At 46.0% G+C, this 12,339-nt stretch overlaps 1 protein-coding gene across 9 annotated transcripts in view; it reads left to right on the forward strand.

Annotated features, from left to right (window-relative positions):
* Positions 1 to 12,339, forward strand: part of exd3 (exonuclease 3'-5' domain containing 3) — a 637,814-nt gene that overhangs the window by 290,986 nt on the left and 334,489 nt on the right. For all 9 annotated transcript variants that reach the window (XM_078226739.1, XM_078226741.1, XM_078226746.1 and 6 more), the window contains one exon: positions 3,066 to 3,232. In XM_078226739.1, coding sequence (XP_078082865.1) covers positions 3,066 to 3,232 — 167 coding nt within the window. The remainder of the gene's footprint in view (positions 1 to 3,065; positions 3,233 to 12,339) is intronic.

Raw genomic sequence — 12,339 nt, forward strand, 5'->3', positions numbered from 1 at the left:
TCATCCCTGTACTGACAACAAAGAACAAAGAAAATTACAGCACAGGAACAGGCCCTTCGGCCCTCCAAGCCTGCACCGACCATGTTGCCTGACTTAACAAAAACCCCCTACCCTTCAGGGGACCATATCCCTCTATTCCCATCCTATTCATGTATTTTGTCAAGACGCCCCTTAAAAGTCACTACCGTATCTGCTTCCACTACCTCCCCTGGCAACGAGTTCCAGGCACTCACCACCCTCTGTGTAAAAAATCTGCCTCATACATCTGCTTTAAACCTTGCCGCTCGCACCTTAAATCTATGCCCCCTAGTAATTGACTCTTCCACCCTGGGAAAAAGCTTCTGACTATCCACTCTGTCCATGCCTCTCATAATTTTGTTGACTTCTATCAGGTCGCCCCTCAACCTCCGTCGTTCCAGAGGGAACAAACCAAGTTTCTCCAACCTCTCCTCATAGCTAATGCCCTCCATACCAGGCAACATCCCAGTAAATCTTTTCTGTACCCTCTCCAAAGTCTGCACATCCTTCTGGTAGTGTGACGACCATAATTGAACACTATATTCCAAGTGCGGCCTAACTAAGGTTCTATAAAGCTGCAACATGACTTGCCAATTTTTAAATTCAATGCCCTGGCCGATGAAGGCAAGCATGCCGTATGCCTTCTTGACTACCTTCTCCACCTGCATTGCCACTTTCAGTGATCTGTGTACCTGTACACCCAGATCCCTTTGCCCATCAATACTCTTAAGGGTTCTGCCATTTACTGTATAGTTCCTATCTGTATTAGACCTTCCAAAATGCATTACCTCACATTTGTCCGGATTAAACTCCATCTGCCATCTCTCCGCCCAAGTCTCCAATTGATCTATATCCTGCTGTATCCTCTGATGGTCCTCATCGCTATCCGCAAATCCACCAACCTTCGTGTCGTCCACAAACTTAATCCCCCCCACTTGCCAGATGTTGATTTGCCCTCAAACATCTGCCTCCAATTTACATTCTTCAGTTCCTGCCTAATATTGTTGTAATTAGCCTTCCCCCAATTTAGCACCTTAACTTGAGGACGACACTTATCTTTATCCATCAGTACCTTAAAGCTTATTGAATTGTGGTCATGTTCCCGAACTGCTCCCCTACTGAAACATTGACCACCTGGCTGTGCTCATTCCTTAATCCTGTTGGCCAATGCTTTTTCGTGACCCCTTTTAGCCGTCCTTACTCCTTGCTTAAGTTTCTTTCCACTTTCCTTGTATTCCACACTTGTTTCGTGTGATCCCAGCCTCCGGGCTTTGACAAACGCTTCCTTTTTCTCTTTGACTAGGCTCACAATATCTCTCGTTATCCAAGGTTCCCAAAACTTGCCATACTTATCCTTCTTCCTTACAGGAATGTGCCGGTCCTGAATCCCTATCAACTTACACTTACATCAGTACCTTAAAGCTTATTGAATTGTGGTCTGTTCCCGAACTGTTCCCCTACTGAAACATTGACCACCTGGCCGGGCTCATTCCCCAATACCAGGTCCAGTATGGAACCTTCCCTCGTTGGACTATCTACATACTGTTTCAAGAAGCCCTCCTGGATGCTCCTTACAAACTCTGCCAACAAATCCACCCAGCTCCTATCTTTGGACTGTGGGAGGAAACCGAAGCACCCAGAGGAAACCCATGCGGACACGGGGAGAACGTGAAGACTTCACACAGACAGTTATCCAAGGCCGGAATTGAACCCGGGTCCCTGTGCTGTGAAGCAGCACTGTGCCACCCGCACCTGACAGATGAAATTCAATACAGTTGGTGGTGAAACGTTTTGATAGGGCGAATGAGCAGAGAAATGGTTCAGTTTTAAGGAGGGGGTGAGGGTCTGTTTGTGGATATATCTTTGAAAGTGGCAGAAAATGCAGGAAATATTCAGCAGGTAAGGCAACATTTGAAGAGGAAATAATGAAGTTAACCCATTGGATAAAAACTTACTGACCTCAAACATGATAGGTTTAGGGTTAGGTTGATTGGCCATGATTAAAATTGCCCCTTAGTGTCCTGAGGTGTGTAGGTTAGAGGGATTAGTGGGTAAAATATGTAGGGATATGAGGGTAGAGCCTGGGTGGGATTGTGGTCGGTGCAGACTCGATGGGCTGAATAGCCTCTTTCTGTACTGTAGGGTTTCTATGATTTCTATGATAGTTTTTCCTGTCACCACAGATGCTGCCTGACCTGCTGAGTATTGTCAGCATTTTCAGATTCCTAGCATTCACAATATCCTGCTTTTGAAGGTGGCAGGGAAAGTTAACAAAGTGGTTAATAAAGCGACAGGTTATTGGGCTTTATAAATAGAGTAAAAAAAAGCAGGGTTATTCGAAACCCTGTTGGCCAAAGTTCAGTCCCAACTCGAACATTGTGTACAATTTTGGATGCTGCTTCGAAAGATGTGAAGACTTTGGAGAGTGTGGAGAAAAGCTTGATGAGAATGGTAACAGGGATATTTATATACATAGGCTGGGGGTTTGACGCAAGTGTTTAAAGTCATGAACAGATTGAGTAAATAAAGAGAAACTGCAGTGGCTGAGGGATTGCTATCGAGAGGATTTAAGGTCATTGCCAAAAAGGAACAGAGGTAAAGTGAGGAAAAACATTTTTACACAACATGTGTAAAGAATTTGGAATACAACTGGATTATGTTAGTGCGATGGATAGTGATTCATTAATGAATTGCAATGGGGAATTCAACCAGCTGGATTGCTCTTTGAAAGTGCTAGGGCACTCTTGATGGGCTGAATGGCTATATTCTATGATTCTGTAAAATAAATAACTGTAGGTATTTATTGAAATATTTTCTGCCTGACTCTGGGAGTTGCACTAAAGTATGGATACTCTTTACTTCGGCACCATAGTGTTATTGTCTTTTTTATGTTCTTCTGGTGACCATGCAGGAAGTGCAGCTGTTTTTAGAATCACTTGAATCAAATCTCTTCCTTTAAAAAGCCATATGTTAGATACATGCCCAATATTTGGAGTGATTTGGAATGGTGCTGTGGCCTTTGCCTTATTGGGCTGTTTATCTTTCAGGCTGTATTGGGGGAGAATCCCCAGCTGCAGGGGCAATTTGTGAGCTTGCTGGCAAGATACACAGATGTGGATACCGTCGCGAGCTGGGCACTGAGACTCAATGTACCCCAAGAAAAGCTATCTTATCACGTTGCTGAGCGACTGAAGGAGCTGGAAAAAGTCAAATTGTAAGCTTCATCATGATTGATAAATATTTAGATAGACATGTACACTTGCAACGGATGTGCACTTGTTTCTTTGTTTTTCAATTCTTGACAATTTTTTGCATTGTTTGTCATTTCTTTTTATTCATTCGTGGGTCATGGGCATCGCTGGCTGGCCAGCATTTAGTGCCCATCCCGAGTTGCTCTTGAGAAGGTGATGGTGAGCTGCCTTCTGAAATTGCTGCAGTCCACATGCTGTGGGCTGACCCACAATGCCGTTAAGAAGAGAATTCCAGGATTTTGACCCAGCGACTGTGAAGGAACAGCGATATATTTCCAAGTCGGGGTGGTGTGTGGCTTGGAGGGGAACTTGCAGGTGGTGGTGTTCCCATGTATCTGCTGCCCTTGTCCTTATAGATGGAAGTGGTCGTGGATTTGGAAGGTGCTGTCTAAGGATCTTTGGTAAATTGCTGCAGTGCATCTTGTGGATAGTATACACTGCTGCGACTGAGTGTCGGTGGTGGAGGGAGTGAATGTTTGCAGATGTGGTGCCAATCAAACATAGAACATAGAATGTTACAGCGCAGTACAGGCCCTTCGGCCCTCGATGTTGCGCTGACCAGTGAAACCAATCTAAAGCCCATCTAACCTACACTATTCCAATATCATCCATATGTTTATCCAATGACCATTTAAATACCCTTAATATTGGCGAGTCCACTACTACTGCAGGCAGGGCATTCCACGCCCTTACTATTCTCTGAATGAAGAACCTACCTCTGATATCTGTCCTATATCTATCACCCCTCAATTTAAAGCTATGTCCCCTCATGCTAGCTACAGGCTGTTTTGTCCTGGATGGTGTCAACTTCTTGAATGTTGTTGGGGCTGCACCCATCCAGGCAAGTGGTGAGTATTCCCTCTTGTGCCTTGTAGATGGTGAATAGGCTTTGGGGAGTCAGGAGGTAGAGTCATAGAGGTTTACAGAATGGAAACAGGCCCTTCGGCCCAACTTGTTCATGCCGCCCTTTCTTTTTTAAAACCCCTAAGCTAATCCCAATTGCCCGCATTTGGCCCATATCCCTCTATTCCCATCGTACCCATGTAACTGTCTAAACGCTTTTTAAAAGACAAAATTCTACCCTCCTCTACTACTACCTCTGGCAGCTTGTTCCAGACACTCACCACCCTCTGTGTGAAAAAATTGCCCCTCTGGACACTTTTGTATCTCTCCCCTCTCACCTGAAACCTATGCCCTCTAGTTTTAGACTCCCCTACCTTTGGGAAAAGTTATTGACTCTCTACCTTGTCTATGCCCCTCGTTATGTTATAGACCTCTATAAGATCACCCCTCAGCCTCCTACGCTCCAGAGAAAAAAAGTCCCAGTCTATCCAGCCTCTCCTTATAAGTTAATCCATCAAGTCCCGGTAGCATCCTAGTAAATCTTTTCTTGCACTCTTTCTAGTTTAATAATATCCTTTCTATAATAGAGTTTAGAACATAGAACATAGAAAGCCACAGCACAAACAGGCCCTTCGGCCCACAAGTTGCGCCGATCACATCCCCACCTCTAGGCCTATCTATAGCCCTCAATCCCATTAAATCCCATGTACTCATCCAGAAGTCTCTTAAAAGACCCCAACGAGTTTGCCTCCACCACCACCGACGTCAGCCGATTCCACTCACCCACCACCCTCTGAGTGAAAAACTTACCCCTGACATCTCCTCTGTACCTACCCCCCAGCACCTTAAACCTGTGTCCTCTCGTAGCAACCATTTCAGCCCTTGGAAATAGCCTCTGAGAGTCTACCCTATCCAGACCTCTCAACATCTTGTAAACCTCTATCAGGTCACCTCTCATCCTTCGTCTCTCCAGGGAGAAGAGACCAAGCTCCCTCAACCTATCCTCATAAGGCATGCCCCCCAATCCAGGCAACATCCTTGTAAATCTCCTCTGCACCCTTTCAATGGCTTCAACATCTTTCCTGTAATGAGGTGACCAGAACTGCGCGCAGTACTCCAAGTGGGGTCTAACCAGGGTCCTATAAAGCTGCAGCATTATCTCCCGACTCCTAAACTCAATCCCTCGATTAATGAAGGCCAGTACGCCGTACGCCTTCTTGACCGCATCCTCCACCTGCGAGGCCGATTTAAGAGTCCTATGGACCCGGACCCCAAGGTCCTTCTGATCCTCTACACTGCTAAGAATGGTACCCTTCATATTATACTGCTGCTTCATCCCATTGGATCTGCCAAAATGGATCACCACACACTTATCCGGGTTGAAGTCCATCTGCCACTTCTCCGCCCAGTCTTGCATTCTATCTATGTCTCGCTGCAACTTCTGACATCCCTCCAAACTATCCACAACACCACCTACCTTGGTGTCGTCAGCAAACTTACCAACCCATCCCTCCACTTCCTCATCCAGGTCATTTATGAAAATGACAAACAGCAAGGGTCCCAGAACAGATCCCTGGGGCACTCCACTGGTCACTGACCTCCATGCAGAGAAAGACCCCTCCACAGCCACTCTCTGCCTTCTGCAGGCAAGCCAGTTCTGGATCCACAAGGCAACAGCCCCTTGGATCCCATGCCCTCTCACTTTCTCAAGAAGTCTTGCATGGGGGACCTTATCGAACGCCTTGCTGAAGTCCATATAGACCACATCCACCGCTCTTCCTTCGTCAATGTGTTTGGTCACATTTTCAAAGAACTCAACCAGGCTCGTAAGGCACGACCTGCCCTTGACAAAGCCGTGCTGACTACTTTTGATCATACTAAACTTCTCTAGATGATCATAAATCCTGTCTCTCAGGATCCTCTCCATCAACTTACCAACCACTGAGGTTAGACTCACCAGTCGGTAATTTCCCGGGCTGTCCCTGTTCCCTTTCTTGAATATAGGGACCACATCTGCAATCCTCCAATCCTCCGGAACCTCTCCCGTCTCCATCGACGATGCAAAGATCATCGCCAAAGGCTCCGCAATCTCCTCCCTCGCCTCCCACAGTAACCTGGGGTACATCCCATCCGGTCCCGGCGACTTACCAACCTTGATGCCATTCAATAGTTCCAACACATCCTCTTTCTTTATGTCCACATGCTCGATCCTTTCTGTCCACCGCAAACCAGCAGTACAACCACCCAGATCCCTTTCCACCGTGAATACCGAGGTAAAGTATTCATTAAGCAGCTCCGCCATTTCTAACGGTTCCGCACAAACTTTTCCCCCTTCACCTTTTAAGGGTCCTATGCCTTCACATCTCATCCTTTTACTCTTGACATATTTGTAGAAAGCCTTGGGATTCTCCTTAATCTTACCCGCCAAGGCCTTCTCATGACCCCTTCTCGCTCTCCTAATTTCCTTCTTAAGCTCCTTCCTACATCCCGTATACTCCTCTAAATCCTTAACACCTCCTAGCTCTCTGAACCTTCTGTACGCCTCTCTTTTCTTATTCACCAGGTTCATCACAACCTTCGTGCACCACGGTTCCCGTACCCTACCAACACCCCCCTGTCTCATCGGAACGTTGTCATGCAGAGCTCCAGACAAACATTCCTTGAAAATCCTCCACTTTCCTTCGGTACTTTTCCCCAAGAATGCCTCCTTCCAATTTACCCATCTAATTTCCTCCCTGATGACACTGTATTTCCCTTTACTCCAGAGAAACACTTTCCTAGCCTGCCTGATCCTATCTCTTTCCAATGCTATCGTGAAGGAGATAATATTATGAATACTGTGTGCAATTCCAGAATTGCACACAGTATTCCAAGTGTGGTCTTACCAATGTCTTGTACAACTTCAACAAGACGTTCCAACTCCTGTATTCAATGTTCTGACCGATGAAACCAAGCATGCCGAATGCCTTCTTCACCACTCTGTCCACCTGTGACTCCACTTTCAAGGAGCTATGAACATGTACCCCTTGATCTCTTTGTTCTGTAACTCTCCCAACGCCCTACCATTAACTGAGTAAGTCCTGCCCTGGTTCAGTCTACCAAAATGCATCACTTTGCATTTGTCTACATTAAACTCCATCTGCCATTCATCAGCCCACTGGCCCAATTGATCAAGATCCCGTTGCAATTTGAGATAACTTTCTTCACTGTCCACTATGCCACCAATCTTGGTGTCATCTGCAAACTTACTGACCGTGCCCCCTATATTCTCATCCAAATCATTAATATAAATGACAAATAACAGTGGATCCAGCACTGATCCCTGAGGCACACCGCTGGTCACAGGCCTCCAGTTTGAAAAACAACTCTCTACAACCACCCTCTGACTTCTGTCAAGAAGCCAATTTTGTATCCATTTAGATACCTCACCCTGGATCCCGTGAGATTTAACCTTATGCAACAACCTACCATGCGGTACCTTGTCAAAGGCCTTGCTAAAGTTCATATAGACGACATCAACTGCACTGCCCTCATCTACCTTCTTGGTTACGCCTTCAAAAAACTCAATCAAATTTGTAAGACATGATTTTCCACTCACAAAGCCATGCTGACTGTCCCTAATCAGCACTTGCATCTCTAAATGCCTGTAGATCCTTTACCCATCACAGATGTGAGGCTCACTGGCCTGTAGTTCCCAAGCTTTTCCCTGCAGCCCTTTTTAAACAAAGGCACAACATTTGCCACTCTCCAATCTTCAGGCACCTCACCTGTAACAATCGATGATTCAAATATCTCGGCTGGGGGACCCGCAATTTCCTCCCTAGCCTCCCACAATGTCCTGCGATACACTTCATCAGGCCCGGGGATTTATCTACCTTGATGCGCTTTAAGACTTCCAGCCCCACCTCCTCTGTAATATGTACACTCCTCAAGACATCACTATTTATTTCCCCAAGTTCCCTAACATCCATGCTTTTCTCAACAGTAAATACTGATGAGAAATACTCATTTAGGATCTCACCCATCTCTTGTGGATCCACACACAGATGACCTTGTTGATCCTTAAGAGGCTCTACTCTCTCCCTTGTTACTCTTTTGCCCTTTATGCATTTGTCGAAGCTCTTTGGATTCTCCTTTGCCTTATCTGCCAAAACAATCTCGTGTCCCCTTTTTGCCCTCCTGATTTCTCTCTCAACTCTACTCCTACACTCTTCAAGGGATTCGCTTGATCCCAGCTGCCTTTGCATGTCATGTGCCTCTTTCTTCTTCTTGACCAGGGCCTCAATATCCCGAGTCATCCAAGGTTCCCTACTTCTGCCAGCCTTGCCCTTCACTCTAAGAGGAATGTGTTTACCCTGAACCTTGGTTAACACACTTTTGAAAACGTGCCACTTACCAGACGTCCCTTTGCCTTACCACAGACTCCCCCAATTAACTTTTGAAAGTTCCTGCCTGATACCATCAAAATTGGCCTTGCCCCAATTTAGAATTTTAACTTTTGGGCCAGACCTATCATTCTCCATAGCTATCTTGAAACCAATAGAATTATGGTCTCTGGTCCCAAAGTGATCCCTCAGTAACACTTCTGTCACCTGCCCTTCATTATTTTCCAAGAGGAGGTCAGGTTTTGCCCCCTGTCTAGTCAGGCCATCCACATACTGAATGAGAAATTCCTCCTGAATACACTCAACAAATTTCACTCCATCCAACCCTCTAATACTATGGCTGTCCCAGTCAATGTTGGGAAAGTTAAAATCTCCGACTATTACCACCCTATTTTTCTTGGAGCTATCTGTAATCTCCTTACATATTTGCTCCTCAATTTCCCGCTGACTATTTGGGGGCCTATAGTACAACCCTATCAAAGTGATTTCCCCCTTCTTATTTCTCAGTTCTACCCATGTAGACTCAGTACCGAACCCTCATATATAGCCTCTCTCAGTACAGCCGTGATGCTTTCCCGAATCAAAAGTGCAACTCCCCCTCCTCGCTTACCTCCTGTTCTATCTTTCCTATAGCATCTGTACCCTGGAACATTGTGCTGCCAGTCCTGCCCCTCCCTTAGCCATGTTTCAATAATTGCTATAATATCCCAGTCCCATGTACCCATCCATGCCCTGAGTTCATCTGCCTTGCCCGTCAGGCCTCTTGCATTGAAATAAATGCAGTTTAATCTGGATTTCCCTTGCTCTCTGTCTTGCTTTTGCCTGATCTGTCTGGTACTAGGATTACTGACACTGCCTTTACTACTTAATGTGCTCTCTTTAACTTCTGTGCTGTTCTCAAGCTTCTCTTCTGTCTCCCGACTGATTTGGATCCCACCCCCCTGCCAAAATAGTTTAAACCTCCTGAATGGCTCCAGCAAATCTCCCCGCCATGATGTTAGTCCCTCTCCAGTTCAGGTGTAACCTGTCCCTCTTGAACAAGATGTGGAGATGCCGGTGTTGGACTGGGGTAAACACAGTAAGAGTTTGAGCAACACCTGGTTAAAGTCCAACAGGTTTATTTGGTAGCAAATACCATTAGCTTTCGGAGCGCTGCTCCTTCGTCAGATGGGGAGCTTGTTTGTGCACGATATTTATTTATTTATTTTTCAGTTAAATTTGTGAAAAAAATCGGAGGTTTTTTTTCAAAACAGGAAGTAGGCCTTGCGGCAGCCTGGGAAGGTTTTGGAGGGTTTAAAAGTAGGCTGCACCTTTGAGCGGGCAGCGTCGTTAGCGGCCAGCAGAGTGAGCAGGGGGCAGAGTGAGAGCTGAAGGGCTTTGGCTCAAAACGGGCTTCGGCGAGAACAGGCAGAGGCGAGAGTAGGTTTTTTTTTCTTTTTCAGAAAGTTTATTCCTGTATTTCCCCAGAGTAAAAAAAAATATGCCAGGCAAGATGTTAGAATGCTCCTCTTGCAGGATGTGGGAGATCAGGGAGACCTCCGGTATCCCTGACGACAGCACCTGCAAAACATGCATCCAGCTGCAGCTGCTAGCAAAACGTGTTAGAACATAGAACATAGAACATAGAACATTACAGCGCAGAACAGGCCCTTCGGCCCACGATGTTGCACCGACCAGTTAAAAAAAAACTGTGACCCTCCAACCTAAACCAATTTCTTTTCGTCCATGAACCTATCTACGGATCTCTTAAACGCCCCCAAACTAGGCGCATTTACTACTGATGCTGGCAGGGCATTCCAATCCCTCACCACCCTCTGGGTAAAGAACCTACCCCTGACATCGGTTCTATAACTACCCCCCCTCAATTTAAAGCCATGCCCCCTCGTGCTGGATTTCTCCATCAGAGGAAAAAGGCTATCACTATCCACCCTATCTAAACCTCTAATCATCTTATATGTTTCAATAAGATCCCCTCTTAGCCGCCGCCTTTCCAGCGAAAACAATCCCAAATCCCTCAGCCTCTCCTCATAGGATCTCCCCTCCATACCAGGCAACATCCTGGTAAACCTCCTCTGCACCCTCTCCAAAGCCTCCACATCCTTCCTGTAATGTGGGGACCAGAACTGCACACAGTACTCCAAGTGCGGCCGCACCAGAGTTGTGTACAGTTGCAACATAACGCTACGACTCCTAAATTCAATCCCCCTACCAATAAACGCCAAGACACCATATGCCTTCTTAACAACCTTATCTACTTGATTCCCAACTTTCAGGGATCTATGCACACATACACCTAGATCCCTCTGCTCCTCCACACTATTCAAAGTCCTCCCGTTAGCCCTATACTCAACACATCTGTTATTCCTACCAAAGTGAATTACCTCACACTTCTCCGCATTAAACTCCATCCGCCACCTCTCGGCCCAACTTTGCAACCTGTCTAAGTCTTCCTGCAAACTACGACACCCTTCCTCACTGTCTACCACACCACCGACTTTGGTGTCATCAGCAAATTTGCTAATCCACCCAACTATACCCTCATCCAGATCATTAATAAATATTACAAACAGCAGTGGCCCCAAAACAGATCCCTGAGGTACACCACTTGTAACCGCACTCCATGATGAATATTTACTATCAACCACCACCCTCTGTTTCCTATCCGCTAGCCAATTCCTGATCCAATTTCCTAGATCACCCCCAATCCCATACATCTGCATTTTCTGCAGAAGCCTACCATGGTGAACCTTATCAAACGCCTTACTAAAATCCATATATACCACGTCCACTGCCTTGCCCCCATCCACCTCCTTGGTCACTTTCTCAAAAAACTCAATAAGGTTAGTAAGGCACGACCTACCTGCCACAAAACCATGCTGACTATCACCTATCAATTCATTACTCTCCAAATAACTATAAATCCTATCCCTTATAATTTTTTCCAACATCTTGCCGACAACAGAAGTGAGACTCACCGGTCTATAATTCCCGGGGAAGTCTCTGTTCCCCTTCTTAAACAATGGGACAACATTCGCTAACCTCCAATCTTCTGGTACTATACCAGAGGCCAACGACGACCTGAAGATCAGAGCCAGAGGCTCTGCAATCACTTCTCTTGCCTCCCAGAGAATCCTTGGATAAATCCCATCCGGACCAGGGGATTTATCTATTTTCAGACCCTCCAGAATATCCTGCACATCCTCCTTATCAACTGTAATACTGTCTATTCTACTCCCTTGCAACCCAGTGTCCTCCTCAGCTATATTCATGTCCCCTTGCGTGAACACCGAAGAGAAATATTGGTTCAATGCTTCACCAATCTCCTCCGGTTCCACACATAACTTCCCTCTGCCATCTATAACTGGCCCTAAACTTGCCCTAACCAACCTTCTGTTCTTGACATACCTATAGAACGCCTTAGGATTCTCTTTAACCCTATCCGCCAAAGTCTTCTCATGTCCCCTTTTAGCCCTTCTAAGCTCGCTCTTCAACTCCCTCTTAGCCAATCTAAAGCTTTCTAGTGCACTACCCGAGTGCTCACGTCTCATCCGAACATAAGCCTCCTTTTTCTTTTTAACCAACAAAGAAACTTTTTTGGTGCACCACGGTTCCCTAGCCCTACCAATTCCTCCTTGCCTGACAGGGACATACCTATCACAGACTCGCAGTAGCTGCTCCTTGAAAAAACTCCACATGTCGGACGTTCCCAGTCCCTGTAATCTCCTAGTCCAACCTATGTTTCCTAATTCTCTCCTAATAGCCTCATAATTACCCTTCCCCCAGCTAAAACCACTGGCCCGAGGTTCATGCCTATCCCTTTCCATCACTAAGGTGAACGTAAC

The sequence above is a fragment of the Mustelus asterias genome, chromosome 13 (genome assembly GCF_964213995.1).
Source record: "Mustelus asterias chromosome 13, sMusAst1.hap1.1, whole genome shotgun sequence".
In the NCBI taxonomy this organism is placed as follows: Eukaryota; Metazoa; Chordata; class Chondrichthyes; order Carcharhiniformes; family Triakidae; genus Mustelus; species Mustelus asterias.